General features: G+C 39.6%; 3 protein-coding genes and 1 long non-coding RNA gene across 4 annotated transcripts; 2 read left to right on the forward strand and 2 right to left on the reverse strand.

Moving 5' to 3' along the window:
* Nucleotides 1-18: 18 nt before the first annotated feature.
* LOC117463887 (E3 ubiquitin-protein ligase ARIH2-like) lies at nt 19-2,497 on the reverse strand. The gene is made up of 4 exons (XM_034106383.1): nt 2,201-2,497; nt 2,016-2,116; nt 1,304-1,459; nt 19-828 (listed from the first exon to the last, which is right to left on the reverse strand). Exons 1-4 carry the CDS (start codon nt 2,424-2,426, stop codon nt 367-369), a joined length of 945 nt encoding a protein of 314 aa, XP_033962274.1. The 5' UTR covers nt 2,427-2,497; the 3' UTR covers nt 19-366.
* LOC139435707 (uncharacterized) lies at nt 2,490-3,923 on the forward strand. Its single transcript, XR_011644920.1, has 2 exons — nt 2,490-2,744; nt 3,662-3,923. It is a non-coding gene; the product is annotated as an uncharacterized lncRNA (long non-coding RNA).
* Nucleotides 3,924-12,921: 8,998 nt separating this feature from the next.
* LOC117463870 (uncharacterized) lies at nt 12,922-15,548 on the forward strand. Its single transcript, XM_034106361.2, has 5 exons — nt 12,922-13,113; nt 13,840-14,026; nt 14,105-14,205; nt 14,296-14,451; nt 15,057-15,548. Exons 1-5 carry the CDS (start codon nt 12,937-12,939, stop codon nt 15,513-15,515), a joined length of 1,080 nt encoding a protein of 359 aa, XP_033962252.1. The 5' UTR covers nt 12,922-12,936; the 3' UTR covers nt 15,516-15,548.
* Nucleotides 15,549-15,941: 393 nt separating this feature from the next.
* On the reverse strand, nt 15,942-21,013 carry LOC117464059 (ciliated left-right organizer metallopeptidase). The gene is made up of 14 exons (XM_034106585.2): nt 20,647-21,013; nt 20,425-20,518; nt 20,037-20,088; nt 19,787-19,936; nt 19,382-19,507; nt 19,213-19,297; nt 18,423-18,568; nt 18,150-18,333; nt 17,941-18,010; nt 17,745-17,841; nt 17,355-17,453; nt 16,877-17,014; nt 16,252-16,361; nt 15,942-16,144 (listed from the first exon to the last, which is right to left on the reverse strand). Exons 1-14 carry the CDS (start codon nt 21,011-21,013, stop codon nt 15,946-15,948), a joined length of 1,917 nt encoding a protein of 638 aa, XP_033962476.1. The 3' UTR covers nt 15,942-15,945.
* Nucleotides 21,014-21,065: the final 52 nt, after the last annotated feature.

Below are 21,065 nucleotides of genomic sequence, written 5' to 3' on the forward strand. Positions count from 1 at the left end.
CATTTCCACACTAAAAACTACATTGAACACGTCCCTTTTTATTTAGCTTTTATCCCATCCATGTTTTTGCTGTTAGTACATACTCAATGTATGTATGCACATCTTCCCCCTTGTGCCAACCTTGTTAAATCAACACATTTTACATATCATTATTTGTCATTATTAATAATTGTCTCTCACTAAATTAAAAGGAAAACAAAGTATAGAATACAAAGAATGTTAAATAATCAAAAAATCATAATAGGCAACATGTTAGTCATAAATTGGGGTTTGAGAAAGAAAGCAGGTAAGATGTTTTCTAGGTAATAACAGTTATGGTGATTCTGAAGACCCTTTTAAATCTTTTTAAAGTTGTTATTATAAGAGTCATGTCCTCTGCCACACGGGTACGGAGGTCTGCCTCGGTGCTACACCACTGGGACAAAGTCTGTAAACGGAGAATATGTCGTCCTCATCCACACACTCTTCAGTGAGCTTCAGGCAGACGAAACAGAACTCCACTTTACAGCGGGCACAGAACACGTTTTTACATTGGGTTCTGTTGTGCTCCACCAGCAAACCACAGGAGGGACAGGCCCGGATGGAGGGGCAGCCGGAGACCCCCTCCACGTCCTCAAAGGAGATGTCTGGGCAGTTTCTCAGTATGTCCAGTGGGTTCTGGCAGTCTCTATTTGCACAGCGGTCTGAACGGGGAGCCGGACCTTTCCATTTCTTCAAACACTGCCAGCAGAATTTATAACCCCGCCTTCTCCTGGCTGTGCACACTGGGCATTGGACACAGAGGTCATGGAGGTCACTTCTTACCACACGAGAACTGCAACCAGGACACTGTTCAATGAAGAAATCAAATGTAGTTGTTTTAAAATTCTGAATAAGATAATATATACTTTATTAATCTAATTTGTTTTTTTGTATCTTCCATCACAGCAGCAGATAGATAAGATATTGCCCATGAAAAAAAAAAGAATAATAAAAACAAAATATAGGAAAAAATTAATTAAATAGAATTTTCTTTATTAAATATAAGAAAATACACAAATAAAAACCTTTTTTTTTTTTAATACAAACAATAAAGATAAACATATTAGCATTAGATGATTAACACAATACTAAAAACAGTGAATATACACATTAATCAATAATGAAGGATATATATCGATAGTATAATATTAAATACACGATATCAATATATACACATAATAAAGAATTTAAGGCAGTGTACATTATGCTTGAAAAAGGCATGTTTTTGATAGTGAACAAATATTTAGAACAAGTCTGTAAATGTCGTCAATGTTATACTTACTGATTTGACGTCCAGGTAATCCTTGGCAGCGTTACTGAACACTGTCTTCTCAAAGTATTCCACTTCTTCTTCAGTCAGGAGAGCCATTTTGCACACCTCCTCGAAGGGCCACTCGACATCGCAGTCAGTTTGACCACACACAAAATTGCACTCACCCTAAGATATATACACAAATTAAATTAAATTAAAGGGAACATATAATGAAAAACTCACTTTTTCAGCACTTGTTTGTATACACCTTCCCCATCTCAGTATCTCCACCCACTACCTGAGGAAAAGTACCTAATTCCCTCTGGAGCCAATCAGAGCAGACTGGGCTCTTAAAGAGACAGGCCCCAAAACGGAGCGTTTCACACAGACGGGGAATACAGGTGTCTTCAGACAGTTTGATAACAAACAACGTGTTTTTTTAACATTAAAGCATGTATAGCCTACATGTTCTGGTACAAAACCGAAATACAACCTGACAATAAGTATGTTGAGTTGCCTTTAAAGTATAAACAATTCAAGTATTAAACGTTATTTTTAGCCTATTAATCGCTGATATTAACCAAAATCAATCTTTTAAAAACTATACCTACTATTACAATTAAATATCTTAAATAAGATTACTGTTTATTAGTACATGCACTGCCGCTATGCAATTTTGTGAGAAAAGTGTAGAAAGCTTGTCGCTAAAGCATGTATGAATGGGGGTGTACACACAGCTTACACTGTCCAGCAAATAGCGACACCAGATGGTGAGAGACATCGGAGTGACAGCATGGCCGCAGGACATCTTCGCTCTGAGAGACTTATAGTCCTCACACAAAACTGTGAGACAACACAAGCAGATAAAAACAGTGTTAAGGGGCGTTTAAAATAACAAAAATATCAGGTAAATGTGAGAATACTTACAATCTAAATCATCATCTCCCTCCACAAATGTAAGAGTGGCGTCTTGAGGGTCGTAACATTTCTCTTCTACTACGGTACAGCTGCTTTCTCCAGAGCTCAACTCATCTTCACAGCCTACGAATCTTTCATTAAATCCTGAGACATCTTCTTCGTGAGTCTCAAAGACATCAGTCCACTGCCTTTCATGTGTTCTCTCTCTGCGTGGAGCTGAGAGTTTGCCTCCCATGTTGAATGCTTTATCAAACAATCATGACTGGCTGACCTGCTTTAAATTCCATGAAGTCACGTGACGTAGAGTAACAGGAGAGGCGGAGTGTTTTTTTTAATTATTATTCTTATAATAGGATCATTTGCAATTGCTGTTACCCACTTCATGCCATTTCCTCACAGTGAAAAGACTCAAGAGACAACATGAAAGTCCAGCTAAGGGTGAATGGCCCCCGAGGAGACGAGAAGGTCCTGGATCTGTGCGAGGATGAAGAAGATTTGAAGAGAATCACCGTGCTACAGCTGAAGAAGATAATTGTGCGGGACATGAAGATATGTATGTTTGACGTCATTCTTTATTTAGGATATAGGGTGTTTAAGTTAATACGACAAATATTAATATGCTTACATGTAGAGCCAGAGGCAGATGGCATTCTTGTTAATTAAAGAAGAAGGGAGAAGTATAGTCAGATATTGTATTTAAGTAAAAGTAGAAGTACCAGAGTGTAGGAATACTCTGTTACAAGTAAAAGTCCTTGTAAAAGTACAACAAATATATAAAAGTACCAAAAATAAAAGAAGTCATTATGCAGATGGTGTGTTAAGTGTTGATTATATTTCACATTATTAAAGTAAAATAGCAAACAATGTAAATACTCATGTACAAGTACCTTATATTGTACCCAAGTATAGAGTAAATGTACTTAGTTACTTTCCACCACTGATTGTTTACAATGTAGTGTTAGGCTCCAAGTAAGCCTAATATTCATCAAAAGATAAACAAAAAAACAAACAAGGATGCTCCTCCTGTTATTGTAAATGATAATCTTTATAAAATGGAAAATAGAAGTTGCAATACAAGAATAATACAACAAGCATGTAGAAGAAAATGACAACTAATTACATGTAATTTATTATTTTATCTCCACAACCATGAGCATGAGAACTCAACACAGTTTTAACCTATACAAAATGATATGTGTTTGTGTGGAATTAGAGTTTAAGCCAGGCCTAAAGATGATAACAAAAGGTTTCAATGCAGTTTGAACTAGTCAGATGATTGAGTTTATTTAAATAAAACATTGGAAAATACTGTGTAGTGTCTTTATGAGGAAAAAGTCCTTAAAAAAAATTCTTTCTGAGCATAACAGATGATGGGAAATCTCCCTCTGGGGATTCCCAATAGAGGCGTGGAAAGGTCTGCATCTAAGGTCAAAATAATAAATAAATAAATGGTCTCTTTATTTCTTTTAGATGATAATATCCGGATGGTGTTCAGAACGGATATTCTTGAGGAATCCTCCCTGCTGTTATCCTACGGAATCAAACACATGAGTACCATCCACACCCTGCTGATGCTGCCCGGAGGCATGATGGGAAGAAGACCATAGACTGGATATATGATGAAGACGCACAGAGACTGCCAAAACCTGACCATTAATGTTGCCTATTATGATCTAAAAATACACCGAAATATATGTATTTAACTGTAAAATAAAATCTGACTTGAAACCTCCTGCATGCCTCTTAATGGTGTATTACAATATGTAAGATATGCTCCAATTTAAAGTCTGTTCATGTAATCACTTTTTGTCTTTCTTTCATATTTCTCTGCAAGTCTCTCCAAAGGGAAGACTAGGTGGTTTTCCCCGTTAACTCCAGACAATAGCACGATGAGCTATTTTACTGTCAATCTGTTGCTATTTTTATTCTATTCTTTCTTGAGAAAACTCCCCATTGTACATTCTTTTAGACATCAGTGTGCCAATGAGATACTTTCATTATGATGTGTCAATCAAAGATGATTGAAACCAGGAAAGGCCACACCCACTTATTCTATAATTAGCAGCAAGAAATGTCCTTCTGGGAAATCAATAATTTCTCAGAAGGAATGGGGGGGAGAACATGAATGTCAGAAACCAACTAATAGCCTGGTTAAAATCAAAATAACTAGCCAACAAAAACATATTGTCCTGCTCATAACGCACAAAGCCCTCAACAATCAGGCCCCCCCCCCCCTACCTCGCAGACCTGCTGCACCACCACACCCCTTCCCCCTACCTCACAGACCTGCTGCACCACCACACCCCTTCCCCCTACCTCGCAGACCTGCTGCACCACCACACCCCTTCCCCCTACCTCACAGACCTGCTGCACCACCACACCCCTTCCCCCTACCTCACAGACTTGCTGCACCACCACACCCCTTCCCACTGCCTCCGCTCATCAGAAGCCAACCTCCTATCCATCCCCACCCACATCAAGCACCGGACCTGGGGGGACAGAGCCTTCTCCGTCGCTGCCCCCTCCCTCTGGAACTCACTCCCCCAACCCATCAGAGACTGCACTGACCTCACCACCTTCAAAAAACGTACAAAAACTCACCTCTTCAATCTGGCTTTTAATGTGTGATTGTTTTTGTGTTGCTTGATTTTGAGTTACTTTAACTATATTTATTTGTTGTTCTTTTCTTTTCACTATCTTTGTAAAGCGACTTTGAGCACCTGTAAAAGCGCTAACAAAATAAATCTATTATTATTATATTGCATATTAGTCCACAGATTGTTATCTTTCACTGTCAATATGTATATTTCTTACTTTTTAGTTCTGTTTTATTTTCTATTTTGAGATGTTTCTATTTAATATATTTTTATTTTCTACTCTCATTTTCACATTGTGTGCAGTGCCTTGTAAATGCTGCCGTGACGAATGCATTTTCCAATTTGGAATCAATAAAGTCAATCTTATCTTATCTGAAGTATTATTTTGACCTTAATTTAAGTCTAATGATCCGCAGAAATGTACGTTTCCTGAGACTATAATTTGTGACTTAATTATAAACGTATTGTATTTAAACTTAAGCTGTAATAACGTTAAGTAATTAATAATCCTTATAAGTTAGTTGGCAAAGCTAATAATGCGTCTTAAGACTTCCGGAAGATGCCACTCCTCAGTCATTGTGTGCGGATCAGCTGTCAGTGAGTAACCACACTTGTTCTTATTATCAGCTGAAAGGCATATACTTTTATCTTGGTAAAGTTATCCCGACAGCGATTTAATTTGAATCTGTACTAAAGATATGTATAGCGTTTTCTTATTTTCTGTCATGGGTCAGTCAGGGATTCAAATGGTAACATTATACGAAGTGTCATTGAAGTGTATTACAGTATCATCGATGTGTGTTTGTTGTTGACGTCACAGAAACGTTGTATTTATTGGCATTAAACAGATGCACTTTGTTCAGAATATGAACTCACGGTAGTACATACTGTATTAGCAAATCACAACAAAGAAACAAGAAAGAAAGAAAACTGTGGTTATTTTTAGTGACAAAACAATTTAAAATCATTAGAGAGAGGGACTTTCTGTAAACGGCTAACAGTAGCGTAACGATGACTTCTGAGAGTACTTTTCTTAATACATTTGAGTCTGTGCTGGATCTGGATATGTCTACGTTTTTGCTAGTTAATTACAAGGAAAGTATGGATTCATGAAGTGAAAACATCCCAATTAAATGTAAATCTAATTAAGTGCAAGTCCATTGAATCTTAATGGAAAATATCAATGTTTGCTTCAAGTGAATATCCTCATGTATTCTGTGGAGTAGATGTAGTTTAGGAAGGGTTCAATGGAGGGACAGCGCCACCTATTGGACAACACTCTATAATAAGACCCCCTATGGCTGAGTAATGCAGTATTGACAAGTGATAATGTTAGTATCAACATGCTTGGAGTCGTCCCGCAGTTCAAGTTACAAGCAACAAATGGAAGATTTGTTAATGGAGCCAGAGAAGAGGGGGCACACTGTGTTAAAAATAAATAAATGAGAAACTGAAATGGGGTTTTAAATTCAATGTAGTGATCGGTACCAGAAGCAAAGACATAAAACCACTTGAACTGGAGCCACAGAAGAATAACAATGTATAACCTTTGATAACCAGTTTGGAATGAGGGAAGTTGAGTTTTTACCGGATTGAACGCAGAACCATCATTATTCCCATAACTGGTCTTATTATTTTTAACTTCCTGGAGAAGAATAAACGCCAGGTGAATTCTTCTTGACACCAAAGTGATCAGTGGGCGGTACTGCAGCATCAGAATGTAGTTAGACTACATTTTAGAACACGAACATGTTTAGAAAAACTACTCGGAAACAAGCACCTAATCGTACTGCATTGGATGATGGGAACTTACAAGCAGCACGACAAATAACAATTATTTTTTCAAAGGAAAGATTGAAGAGAAAAGATGAGCATCTCCAGAAAAAGATCCCATGAGGAGGGGAAAGCACCAGCAAAGAAACCAAAAGGCAAAGAAGATGCAGGTGAAGTACAAATGATATCCCTTTAATTGACGTTATGCACCTATTTCCTGGAGAGTGTAAGCTGAATAAAGTCTTTTGTAACATATTTTGATCTATAGCACTGATTTTGGTCCAGTGTCCTATGGGTCTATATGTTTTGCACATCTTTAACCTATTTGTTCTCCTTTTGTTCCAGTGATTCAGCTACATTATGGTCTGTATAATCAGGGAGCCACGTGTTACCTCAACAGTGTCCTCCAAGTTCTCTTCATGACACCAGAACTCCATGACAGGTTGGAAACAGCTGCTTTCGTCTGGAGAAAATATAGAAAAGACAACTGTGTGAAGTAGCTACAGTAAATGTGTTAAAGGTCCCATGTCATGTTTTTCCGGTTATTACCCGTCCCCTTGTGTGTTATGAACATACTTGCCAACCTGGAGACCTCAGAAATCGGGAGCATTTCAAAACCACCGCCTTGCGGCCTGTAGCACCATCCTTGATGTGTGGGGGCTGGACCTGTATTTGACAGGAAAGGAGTGAGCAGAGGGTAGAGTTGTCGATTCTTGTGACTATCTTCCTCACCCTCTCAGACGCTGCTAAAGAGACGCGCTACCATGGAAACCAAACAATGGTGTAGCTGTATTAAAGTCCGAGTGGAAACAGTCCTGAGTAAATCTGATTGTGTCAGAAATCGGGAGAAATGTGGCGGGAGAAATATGACCCCGGGAGAAAACCGGGAGAGGGCAATGAAATCGGGAGTCTACCGCGAAAATCGGGAGGGTTGGCAAGTATGGTTATGAAGGTTTTCATGCATGTAAACGGTCTGCAGAGTCACAAACCCTCAAAGTGCACCATGTAGCGATTAAAACTCTAACACAGAAAAGACCTGTCTATGCTGCCCCAGAACGCCTCGTTGGACATTTTTCTTTTTCCATTTTTTTCTTCCTGAGTATAGTGACGTAACGGCCACACGGCCACACACACACACACACACACTTTTTCTCAGCCGTCAAGTTGAGTTACGCGGTGTCTCGCTGTCTCGCAGACCCCACGCAGCAACCAGGAAACGACACCAGTAACCAGCTCCAACAAGTCGTTTAGGACAGAGAGATTACACATACTATACAGAGATGCTGTATGAGAAACGTAATGTAAATCTATTCTAGTAGACCTCAACAATGGAATTATGATCAGTAGAAATGGCCATGTCATGGGAACTTTAAGTGTTACATCTGAGAGTAGTGTTTGGTGAGGAGTTGTAAACCTTGCAAGAAGAGAAATCGAAAGTACTTCAAAACTCAAGCAAGACTTCACAACTAAAGTATGCCATATATTTGATAAACGGACAAATATACATGCTTGCAAATGTACATTTAAACATTGTTATGGGACTGCTCTCACCTCAGACACCAAATATTACCATCAAAGGCTCAAGCTGCATCAACTTCGACTCTTTATCAGTGATTATGTAAAGTTAAAACAGATACATTTTCAGCCATAAAATCCTAATTTCTACAGGTTGGATCCAAAATCACGGATCACGGATCAAGAGCTGGGGGAAGTGTTTAAGAAAATTAAAGTAGAAAAATGTGGAACAGAAAACATCACAGAGAGTTTGGGGATTAAAAATGGTAAGTCTGTCAGCAACCAATAAAAACAAGGAAGAAAGTGACATGGCTGAAATGCTTTACTGTTATCTAATGTACATTTGATTTTCAGTTCATCAACAACGTGATGCTGCCGAATGCCTGGAGTTGATTTTACATAAAGTCAGTCCAAACGCCTTTGAGGTGAGCGCTTACAAATCTATTGAGTTGTCAGTCAACAAATTGGAAAAAGGTGTTACTATATTATTATTAATAATAATAATAATAATAATAATAATAATAATAGGGATATTTATATCTCAAGGTTTTCCAAGGACAGCTGATATACATGACAAAATGCTCCAAAGGCCACATCATCAACGAAGAGACAAATCCATTCTGGACTCTTCCACTGTCGCTAAGAAATACCCATGATGCAACCTACAACGTGGTAGGCAGCATTTTTTTGTTTTTTACAGTAAATAGCCATTAAAAATAAGTGATCATTCATATGGAGTTAAGTGCTTTAAGTTAATTAGTACACATGTTTTTGTCAGAATCTAATAAGTGTGCCAACAGCTTATAACTGTTCTGGAAAGCAAAAGTACACATTTTTAACCAATAATAAAGCAATACATTACAACCAATAAAACCACTGCCTGTGAAAGAATAAATAAAAAAGGGCAGTTTTTATGAAGATGTAGAATTGGTAATCCAATTTGGAGTTGAAAACAACGTTTTTGTTTTTACAGGAAAGAGGCTTTGAAAGGACTTTTGAGACAAAATCATACAGCGGAGACAACATGGTGTACTGCAACGAGTGTGAAAAGAAAACGGAGGCGACAAGTGTGAGTTGAGTCCAAAGCCGAATGGGGCCTGAACACATTCAGACACAAATGAACATTTGCCTATTTGTTTTGTCTGTTTTACAAAAGCTGCAGTGTTTAATATCTTCCTTGTGTTGTTCAGGGATGTGACATGGATACATTTCCCCAGATTTTGGTCCTACTCCTGAAGAGATTTGAACCTTACTTCAACACCATGTCCTATTTCAAATCAGACTGCAGTGTGGACGTGCCATACACATTAGAGAAAAAGGCAAGGGGGAGAAACTTTAAAAGATGTTCATTAATACACTTTTAAATGTTCTTATGCACCCGTCTCTGCTCTTCATTATAGGACAAGAAGTACTCGCTGTATGGAATGGTGAATCACTATGGCAGTCTGAGAGGTGGACATTACACCGCCACCCTCCTGTCCAATGAGGACAAAACCTGGTATGAGTTCAACGACGAGGCCGTCAACAAGGTGAGGATTCATTTATCGCATCCATTAGCATGGCACATATTCAAAATCCTCCAATGGCTATTTGTTAAATGTTGCAGGTTGAAGAGCAATCATTTGCAAAAACTGGGACTTATAGGTATGATCCATTAATTATACTTTTTTGGAGCATATTAAGGACTACATTTTCTTAGAAGGTCTTATGATATATTCCATAATACATCCAGTCATGTTAACGGTATGTTCTCAACTCTTTGTTGTTCTATCACTTCAAAATGGTTGTTCAACAGTTCCAGCAGTGCATATCTGCTCGTGTACAGAGGTAAGATCAGAATAGTACATCAAGAAAGCAGTAAAGCGTGGGATATTAACAGATTATTTTATTAACGTTGATATTTCCCTCCACTTTACACCCTCAGAAAGTCTCAAAGACGAGGGGAAAGACCAAAGAGGAAGGACCCATGATGACAAAGAAAACAGGCATGAGAGCCAAGATCAAGACAGACAAATACAAATCAGCACAGATACGAAGAAACCGAAGGATCAGACAAGACATGAAAAGGTTTCAACTTTCAAAAACGAAGACGTTCTCCCCAAACAAAAAACAGACGCAAACAATGTGGAAATCGTCATGGAAGATGATCTCCCCAATCCAAAAACAAGCAAAATGGAAGTAGAGGAAGATGAAACGACAAAGGGTATTAACATTTCTGATCCTTCTTTTGAATTGCATTTTTTGAAGAGTTTGTTGTAGCAAATTCATATCTATTTTATCTTCCCACCAGATAAGGATCGTCAGCCGCCCAGCAATCGCTTCTTTGGCATCAAGAGGAATCATATTTATATTGCTCTCGGTGCTATTGCATCCATTGTGATTGTGATTTCTGTCGTACTTGCAACAACTCTAAAAAACTAGTAGGGATGTCAGCTTTGAAATGTCAACCAGCTCCACCTCAAGCTATCAAGGTGCTGATGAAGAGGCGATGATTCAACTTTCAAAACACTAGTTGGTCAATTGATGGTTAAGGAACACGATTAGGTATCTCTAAATGTGAAACAATATATCATAACGTTGTATTTACTGTTTGTTATGTCGTATTTTCTCAGTATGTTATTTTGGTGTCAGATATTTTAAGAAACCAGCTGATAAACTAGGAATGAATCAGGCCCACAACAAATAATGTGCATGACTTTGCTTTATGTATATGTAGTATAGATCCATGTCCCATCTAAATATTATACATCGGCGTGGATTTTGGAATTGTCTGCAATTATTTTTTAAGTATAAATGGATGGAAGTTGGAAAATGGCCAAATGCGTGGTGTACCACAGGGGTCTGTTATTAGACCATTTATTTTCCGTTTACTTTGATAAGGTGCAATAGGATTATACTATCTTACCGCTTTAATCTTCTTACAGACTTATTTCTCACGTATAAAAGTCAAAAGTGTATCTGTTGCACACAAATTATTTGTTTTTAGCTATTTTTATTTAGAGTCCAAATATATGATACACGTTTGTTATGTACAATGTGTGGCTCAGCCCAGTTATTGCCAACAACATTTTTGTCTACAGCATCCAATCTAGTATATCATATTACATTGTAACTCCTTCACAAACCTAGAATGGAAGACAATGATTTCACTCCAGTGTCTTTAACTATTTCTAACTATTGTGTTTTGGGGTTTATTCTTTTGCGACCTGTAAAATACCAAATAAAGCTAAACAAACTCACCTACTGACATACTGGTTTGGCTTACTGTATACTGTTCTGCATGCATTTCTATTAGGTTTTTTACCCGAGTCACTTAGCAGTTCGTACAAGGTCACGATTGAATAAAGATAAGGCATAAAAAGCTGGTATTTAAACTATTCAGAAGTGCGGTAAGCACCCGTTTAACTGCTGGCAGAGACTAGCTGCCTGTCAGCCAAGGATACAGGTTTCACCCAAACAAAAAAACCTGTGTTATTTAACCCCGCCATACAGCATTTTTTGTACTAGTCATGAACTTGGTAGTTTGTTAGTAATTGCAGATTACTTTAGACCCCAGAAATAAAATGCTTCAAACTGCATTAGCATATTAAGGACATTTATTTAAGCCTAAAACAAAGGATAGAGGACATATGCAAGCACAAAAGCTTAGTTTTTTACATTACAATCTTCATAGTTTTTGGTTTTAAATGATGGTCATTGTTGTTAAGAGTCTTTTTTTCTCCCCTGCGTCTTCATCCTATTATGCCTCCGGGCAGCACAAGCAGCGTATGGATGGTGGACATGTGTCGGATCCCGTAGGATAACAGCAGGTCAGACTCCTCCAGCTGCTCGGTTCTGTACACCATCCGGATGTCTGCACCTGAACAGGAATTACAATTTAAAAAACAGGGCGTAGACGTGCAATTCTACTTAAATGGAAGGACGCTGCCCCGCCCACATGCAATCAATGGCTTCGGGACATAATGTCCTGCCTTAACTTAGAGAAGCTGCGCTTCTCAATCAGAGGCTCTGATGAGAAATTCTATAAGACCTGGGGTCCCTTCTTGGCTTACTTTAATAAGACCAAAGTAGCTTGATGTGGTTACTTGGCACTTGACATGAAAACAGTGTGACTCCATTTTAATATATAACAACATATAGTAATTATATTCTCTACTCTGGATAATGTGCTATATAATTAGTTTGATCATCCACTGGAACGCGGAGGGATGGGCCATCTCCGGCATAATTATTTGTTCACAATTCTTTGCTGATGGTGTATTTTTGTTTTTGTTTTACTATAAAATGTCTTCACGTGTTCTATGTAATGCTACATGTTTGCACAACTCACTGTATTGTGACACTGTTTTGGCCAATTTGTGGCATTTCTGTCTTGAACAAGAAATTAATAAAAATATTTTGAAAAAACAGGGCGTGCTTACAACAGTTCTTAAACCAAACGCACGCATCTGCAATTCTATGAGCCTATATATGCATTAATACAAACTTCATATAATAAAAAGGAGAAACTTACTTATCTCTAGTTCTCGAGTAATCTTCTCCCTCAGCTGCTTTACAGTGATCTTCTTTAAATCCTCTTCATTTTCGCACACATCGATGACCTTTTCCTCTCCTCTGGGTCCACTTACTCGGAGTTGAATTGTCATTTTCGCAAATGTACCAGATGTGCCAGTGAGGAGTATGCGTGGTTGTTTTGGTTCGGTGATGCAAACGCAACTCGAAAGATCGAGGTGAGAGGTGTTTATGATTTTTTTTAAGGGCGTGTTCACGGTGCGACTGAATATCATGACTCATTAGGTGACAATGTTCATCTGTGTAGCCATTGTTGTTTTGTAAGAGGACGAGTAGAGTCGAGTCGGGATGGGGAACGGCTTGGCAACTGAGCAAAAGAACAGGGAGCCGTTTGCACAACACAAGAGTCTGACCGGTACACAGAGGAAAACGTTTGGGAATCGAAAACTAAGAAGGAGTCCGACTGATGTGACGTGGAGAAGTCATTTTCCAAGCACTGATGTGACGACTGAGCACGATAGAAATGTAAGTCATTCTGCATTGTAAAAAATATGCTGTGGAATGGAGGGAAGCAGGGTTGCAAATCAATGCTAATGTTAGCTTGAACCTCAGGAATTAATGCTAGCTGGAGAATGTAAAGCTACTTCAAGACAAGGACACACTTGTGATTTTAACTAAAGAATGATTTATTCTGATGATACGAGTAACAACATTCATTCAAGAGTGAAAAGATAAGGAAAATATATTAAGTAAAAAAAAAGGACTTGCCTTTGTCTACCTGTGGAAGCAGCACATGGCTTGATGATGTCATTTCCTCTGTGTCATGTGACCTACAGCTTTTTCACTTCCTCTCCTGGTGCTTAATAGGTTTTGGTAGCAGGGTTTTGACCAATACAAAAGACGTATCAACATAAAAGTACTAAGTAGCAGAAAAGGTAAATAAAAAGCCTTTTTAAATGTAATATTTGACATGCAAGTTGATCACCAAGAAGGTCGAACAAATAAAAACGCCATTTTAGAGGGTGCTAGAGATTGATATTTTTCCACAACTTTATTTACATTTTGTCTAAGTGCAAGTAGTGCTTGTGGTGGGACAGAAAATGTCCTCCGATTCTTGAATGTCCCTTTACATAAACCTGTTTACGGTAATTTACTCCACTATAATCTACAAACCTGTGCATGGTAAACTATTTTAAAAACAACAGATAAACCTTGACATTTTCTACCGCAATTTCAACATTTGTTTTACAGTTTGGGCAAACGAACAACTTGGCAACTGGACAGAAGGCAATTGATTCTGAACAATTGAGCAATTTAGCAACTGAGCAAAGGAGTGATTCTGGACAACAGAGCAACAATGCAACAGCTGAGCAGGAGAAGTGTTATGACTCAAAGGACACCACATTTATTTTTGTCGATGGAGAAGACGACCATGATTGTAAGTAGCCAAAGAACCTGATTTACTTTCTAATATATCTAACTTCTCAGTAACATTTGTTTCTTGTGTTTCTCATAGTTTTGTGTGAGGACTATAAGTCTCGCAGAGCGAAGATGTCCTGCGGTCATACCGTCACCCCCATGTCTCTAACCAACTGGTGTAAACGGCTGTTGGGTCAGGTAGTGTGTTAGTTAATCTTTTATATTGACATTGATAATAAAATGTGTCAAAAAACAATCTCTTCAATTTGTCTTTTTTCAAACCCCAAGGGTGAAATCAGATTTGTGTGTGGCCAACCCGGCTGTGATGTTGAGTGGCCGTATGACGAGGTGTGGAAAATGGCTCTTCTGACCCCCGAAGAAATGGAAAACTTTGAAAGGAAAATGTTCAGTAGAGCTGCTAAAGAATACTTGGACGTCAAATCAGTAAGTATCTAAAGCAGGGGTGTCCAAACTACGGCCCGGGGGCCAAATGCAGCCCTCGGCTAATTCTAAAAGTATAATGACTTAATAAACTTCTGCTTGTCTTATATTGACCTTCTTAAATATATATGTTAAAATATATTACACAGTATTCATGTGTTAATAAACATGTTCAAATAAATTCAGTCAATTAAAGTTGAAAATATGTTCTAACATTATAGGTTGATAAGAAAAAAGTATCCAAATTCACATAAGAACCTTGAAATACCCTTCCTATTTCCCCTTATTATAATCAATCTGAAGCTTCTGTTTTAAGGAATGAGCTGCCAACACGATAAAATAAACCCTCTGGAGAGCTGTGAGCTGTTTTTTTCTTACAGCATTTTCAAGTATCAAGAATAATGTACCTACATTGGATTGATTGTGCTAACTTATAACTGAACTTATGAGGCGATATACCTCTAGTGAGCCCAGCCCTTCGTATATTTTTCTGTTTGTGGCCCTCGGTAAGAAAAGTGTGGACATCCCTGATCTAAACTAATGATACTCAAATGTTCTTGGAAAACGAATTTGCTCCTTAATATGTTTCATCCAACTTCCCTTCACAGTGTCCCGGCTGCAAGTGCTCTGCCGTGCGGAGCGACGTAAACAACCTGAGGGTCTGCTGCGTGATATGCACGGCTAAAACAAACGTGGCCTTTTCATTCTGCTGGCAGTGTCTGGAGGAATGGAAAGGTCCATCTCCCTATCCATACCGGTGTGCAAATGAAGGCTGCATCAGTAAGACACAGGAAATACTGAACACCTGCCATGATATCACCTTTAAGGACGTGAAGGGGGTCTCCGGCTGCCCCTCCGTCCGGGCCTGTCCCACCTGTGGTTTGCTGGTGGAGCACAACAAAATCAGATGTAAATACATTGTCTGTCTGCGGTGTAAGGTGAAGTTCTGTTTCGTTTGTCTGAAGTGTTATGAAGAGTGCCTGGACGAGGACAGATCTTTCTATTTTTGTTGTGCGAGTGGTGTTGCCCCCAGACAGACCACCATACCCGTGCGGCAGAGGAAATAAAGCGACTGTTGATTTAACATTGTGGTTTCAGAAACTAAAGTAAAGTTGTGTTTGGATTTCTTGTGTACGCCCAAATGAAAGTATCAGGATTAAAAGCTTTATTTGTAAAGTGCTTCATGTATCTGAGACTTGTTTTTGACTTAGTATTTGGAAGGGATGCAAACTCATCAGGAATGAAAAAGGTGACAAGTGATGTTTTTAGTTTGTTTGGTCATATCATTTTATTATGCTATTATTTTAGCATTATTTATGGGATAGGAAACCAGCTGGTAAACATTGACCTTCTCATGACTTTGCTGTATTCTATAAATAAACAAATAATAAAAAATGTACTTTTTGTTGGAATCAATTATTTCTCTTTCTCGTAAAAATAAAGGAAAAACAAGCCAATCAAACACTGATTTTTCATAGTTTTTGGAGTCGGTGTTAGCTACAGATCAGAGTGATGCTCCGAGGCAGCGTGGATCCGGACCCTGCAGGCGCAACACTTCCTGTAACACACCACAGCTGCAGAGAGGACACACACAGCCGCCGTGAGGCAGAGCGCTGAGGCTGCAGTCAGCTCAGCGGGGGGTCTGAGGGGGGGCCAACTCCAGTCCTGCGCTGACGGGACAGCCTCATACGGGTCACTGAGCAAAGAGCAGTAAAGTGAGGTGAGTTTGGGCAGAGGTGGGACGTAACGGAGTTTGAGTTACAGGTTACATTTCAAAGGGGTCTCTTGTAAAATCGCACTTGCCTTGTGGCAGAAGCAGGAAATGTAGTGACATCATTAGAGGGAGGAGTGATGTCATCGTACCGACATAACCTCCCGTCAGGACAGTGGACTGAACCCAGATATCCTTTTATCTGAACGTTAAAAACAGCAAAGACACAATGGATTCTGTGATTAGAGCTCTTATGGGAACTGGGCACCTGCAAGGCCGTCAGAATACCATTGTCATATTAACAGTGAAAAATGTGTAATGGCAGCACACACATGATTTTCGTAGAGTGTGGCAATTTATTGATATAGATGATAACCGTGACATTTAAAAAGTGATTATTGGATATGATAACATTGTGTAAGTAATGCTGAGCCTTCTTAAAACATTTCATTTCTGGTTATCACTTTTTTCTTCATGCCCCAAAACGTTTGCCGAAAAAAGACAAAAGAAAATGAAATATAAACAATTATTTCTATCTATCTATCTGCCATGTACATTTCTCATATATTACCTTAAAAAAACAATGCAGTTGTTCCTCAATATACATAGGAAAGGTAATAACAGCAAATATGGATGTTTAATTTCAAATACCTATGATACATACCATTGAAAGACTCTATTGTAGTTTGAACTGTAACTAAGGTCATGTCCTGTTACCTTAACGGTGTCCCCTGCTGGACAGTCCTCCCATTCAGAGCCAGACACCTGGACTTGGTATCTGTTTGGTCCTCTACACCTGTGTCTGTAACACCGACCCTCCTCAGAGCTGCCGGACGAAGGAACCTCACTCTGGTTCTGAAATAGAAAATGGTTGGTTAATGTTCAGTTGGGTGACAGGCATGCTACACCTGCTCTCCACACACACACACACACACACACACACACACACACACACACACACACACACACACACACACACACACACACACACACACACACACACACACACACACACACACACACACACACACACACACACACACACACACACACACACACACACACACACACACACACACACACACACACACACACACACACACACACACACACACACACACACACACACACACACACACACACACACACACACACACACACACACACACACACACACACACACACACACACACACCTGTCTGGTCAGGTTTGAGAAGAAGCAGCGGCTGTGAAAACCAAACATCTCCCCGCTCCAGTCCTCTTCTCCGCCATTTTCCTCTTTCCAACATTCACTCTGGAAGAACAAATTATGACAGAGGGTGAGAGTGTGTTGCTGCAACATGATAAAATGCCACAGATTGTATTTAGGCTCAAACATAGAAAGGACCCCAATATGTCTGCTTTACAGAACGACAAAAAGGTGAAAGTATGTGAAGAAAGTATGTGCTTCATTTTGATCAAGTAGATGACTTCATACAATGCAAAATGAGTAAATCAATTGTGTGTTTGACTATATAATCTGTGGAAGTGGATTGTTAAAGAATATGATTCTCTAGAATTTCCTCCAATAAAAGACGCAACTTACTCCATTCTTGAGGGGTTTGTACACTCTACAGCCCTCCAGGTATCGATCAGTCTGACACTCCCCCTTGTGGAGGTGAAGATAATGACACCCAGATCCACTGACAGAGGAAACAATACAAACATTAGTGCTGCAAATGTAGGATTACAAGGAAGTTGTTGTGTAGAAAATATATATATATATATTATTAAAAATCTACCTGCCAGTGCAGAAAAAGGACGAGGACTTGTTCTGACAGGTTGACAGGGAACCAAACATGGGTCCTTCGCCTTTAAGAAACACATTCATGTCATTTTATTTTGATGTTTTAATCAACTTGCAACTGTAACTGTTCTGGGTTCACTTTCCTGTCATTTTCTAGCAATTATGATCATTATTGTGCATTTTATCACGGTTTATCTTCCTCACCCTCTCCCCACACCAGACTCTGAGCCCGGCTCATATCCACGGTGTACCAGCCTGTATCCTGAAGAGCAGCCAGGGTGACCGGGTCGATCCGGACCGCGGGGGGGTCCTCCAGCACCGCCGCCATGATGGAGCCCTGCAGGACCCGGGCCTCCCAGTGAGAGGACGCCTTCCCCAGAGGAACATCCTGAAGGAAGAAGGTGAAAATAAAAAAAATGAGGAAAGCATAAAATAAATCTGAAGGAAAAAAAAGGTAGATTAAGAGCGGTGCGGTACCAGGTTCTCGAGCGCCCCCCCCAGCTCAGGGTCAGCGGACCCCAGGAGCCTCTGCAGGGCGGAGATGACGGAGGGGGTGTAGATCCTCACCTGACCCGAACCATCAGAGTGAGTCACTTTGCCTCGAGGAGAGCAGACGGCACTCCCTGCAGCACGGAAGAAGAAAAAACACACATTGGAAGAACCATTTTTTATCAAATGCATGTGATGTTTAATGTGAACTAGACTTGCCTATTTTGCCAATATTTAAAAATGTTGGCTCATGTGCATTATGTGTTTTTTAAAAAACGTGTTCTATTTTATTGTCCTGTATTTGTGTTTTTGTACTTCAATTAACCTGATTGCATTTGATTGTTGTGCTGAAAAGTCATTATTTCACCAAGTAAAGTGACTTTTCAAATAGTTTATCATTATTATTATTCAAGCGCTTTTTACTTTATTGTTCTTTTTATGTAGCTTAAATAAAAATAAAAGATTGCTTTCTAGCCTGTACTTTATTCATATCAAAGTATTATTTTATTAAAAGTAAAGTTACGTTTAAAAAAAAAAAGTCCTTAGACGGTAAAGGTGTGTTGTAAACATTTAGGAATTATTGTTTTGTTTTTTTACCACAAATATTCAATTCAGCTCTACCAGAATAATTACACACCTTTTTTAAATGTTGTTAACTTGCACAACATGTGAAATAACACAACAAGGAAGGCAATAAAACAAATATCATAATGTACTACCTCAAAATGAATACAAATGGAATACAGTGATATAAAACGATCTGAATATCTTTATAAACCTTGAGATTTGGAGGAACAGTCGGTCCAGGTGTGGAAGAGATCTTTAGAAAAACCAAGTGCATGGAGCAGCTCGTGGATCACAGTCTGGAAAACAGACAAGCACGCACAATTCAACACATCATCGTGCAATATAGATACGGTATTAGTTACATATTTGTTTAATGGTACCTGTACCGTAGCCTGGTGGCTGTATGTGGCTCCGGTCAGCCGGTCCCTGCAGAGGACCACCACCCCGGCCACAGGACGTCCATCAGCGTCCGTCTGACAGTGGACAGCGTAGGCCAGCACACTAGGCTGGGAGGGAGTTAAAGGACGTAAAACAAAGGTTATCACTTGAAATGGCAGCAATATAACTGTGCTATTTGTATGAGATGGGATCACTGTCAACCTCACTATGCAAGACATCTTTACATAACATGTGAACAAATAAGGGGAATACTTGTGGTAATAGTGGAACCAGACAGCTGGTATCTTTTTATGTTTGTTTCACTATATTTTACTTACTTTAAAATGTCCCAAGTGTACACTTTAAACATTATCTTTTATATGTATGTTTTAAAATCAAAGCTCTACCTCTGCTCTACACCGGTCCGTGGCCTGTAGGAGGAGGTACAGCAGGAAGTCGGTGTCGGGGAGTCCAGCTCCTTCAGGACGGAGCTCAGTCCTGAGAGGTGACTCAGCCTCTGCGGAAATATCACATCCAGCCAGGTGATCATCTGGGATCTGGTGATATCAAGCATGGCAACCTTTACCTTGTGTATGTGAACAGGTACATATTGCATACGTTTACCACAGGAATACACTAACTGCATCTGACACTTACAGTCACATCCAGACAGGTCTCAGATCTGTAGCTTTTGTTGGCTCGACCACACCTGAAGGAAGAAAACTAACTTTTAAAACTTTCATAACATCTCCCCTTCATTTATGAGCACCTAGTGAAAGAGGAAAGATGGGTGATCAAACACAAACATAATATGCATCATACATTTATTTCTAGAAATAATTTGGTGCTGATATTTGACATTGTTTCCTTTGATTCTGATGATTTTCCAGTTGCAGCACATATTTTTCCGTAATTTGAGAAACGTATTTGATGCAGCAATTTGTAAAAGAAAAACATTTCAGAAAGAATATATATGGTCATGAAACGTTTGAACAAAGATAATCTTAAATATAAGGTAGATCCACATTCATTTACTGTATAGCACCTGTTGTAGTTGGCAGTACTTGAATTCCTCCAGAGGAATTTGCAGTATTTATTGACGTCTCTGCTGAGCAGCAAAGGACCTGCTACTCTGATCACTATGGAAACAGATCATGATAGATGTTAGCGTGCGTGCGTGCGCGTGCGTGTGTGTGTGTGTGTGTGTGTGTGTGTGTGTGTGTGTGTGTGTGTGTGTGTGTGTGTGTGTGTTCTCTCTGTTAGTCACCTGACAGTAAGGAGGACACCTTCCTCACAGCCTCCTCCACCGCTGCCTCCATCCTCTCTTTCTCAGCCTCTGATAGGCTGTGGCTCTCTGCTGGACTCCAGGTTCTGATTCTGATTGGCTGTGGGGAGGCAGGAGTGGGCGGGGCCATGTTTCTCAGGTTTCTCCTGTGTGTCACTGAGGCCCTGCGTCCTGGAGGATTGGTGTTTAGCGGGTGCACATTGGGTGGGCTGATCGGGTCAGTGGGTGCAGCTCGGACCACCCTGGCCTGGGTCTGAACTTCGTCAAAGATGCACTTCTGCAGGACTCCAGGGAGCTCCACCAACACCACCACCAACACCCAGAGCCTCCGGGACGGAGGGGAAACCATAATTATAGCTGCGACCTATTTCAGGGTCACAGCGAGGATGAGGAGGAGTTGT

Source organism: Pseudochaenichthys georgianus, chromosome 18 (genome assembly GCF_902827115.2).
Source record: "Pseudochaenichthys georgianus chromosome 18, fPseGeo1.2, whole genome shotgun sequence".
NCBI lineage: Eukaryota > Metazoa > Chordata > Actinopteri > Perciformes > Channichthyidae > Pseudochaenichthys > Pseudochaenichthys georgianus.

Excerpts from the sequence above, each read along its gene's own strand:
- LOC117463887 (XM_034106383.1), bottom strand. The coding sequence starts at position 2,426 with ATGGGAGGCAAACTCTCAGCTCCACGCAGAGAGAGAACACATGAAAGG. Across the intron at positions 2,117-2,200 it reads GGGAGATGATGATTTAGATT|TTTTGTGTGAGGACTATAAG; the intron begins GTAAGTATTCTC and ends GTTGTCTCACAG. Across the intron at positions 829-1,303 it reads ATTACCTGGACGTCAAATCA|TGTCCTGGTTGCAGTTCTCG; the intron begins GTAAGTATAACA and ends TTCATTGAACAG.
- LOC117463870 (XM_034106361.2), top strand. The coding sequence starts at position 12,937 with ATGGGGAACGGCTTGGCAACTGAGCAAAAGAACAGGGAGCCGTTTGCA. Across the intron at positions 13,114-13,839 it reads CGACTGAGCACGATAGAAAT|TTTGGGCAAACGAACAACTT; the intron begins GTAAGTCATTCT and ends TTTGTTTTACAG. Across the intron at positions 14,206-14,295 it reads GTAAACGGCTGTTGGGTCAG|GGTGAAATCAGATTTGTGTG; the intron begins GTAGTGTGTTAG and ends TCAAACCCCAAG.
- LOC117464059 (XM_034106585.2), bottom strand. The coding sequence starts at position 21,013 with ATGGTTTCCCCTCCGTCCCGGAGGCTCTGGGTGTTGGTGGTGGTGTTG. Across the intron at positions 19,937-20,036 it reads AGACCTGTCTGGATGTGACT|ATCCCAGATGATCACCTGGC; the intron begins GTAAGTGTCAGA and ends TGATATCACCAG. Across the intron at positions 17,015-17,354 it reads TCTCAAACCTGACCAGACAG|AACCAGAGTGAGGTTCCTTC; the intron begins GTGTGTGTGTGT and ends TTTCTATTTCAG.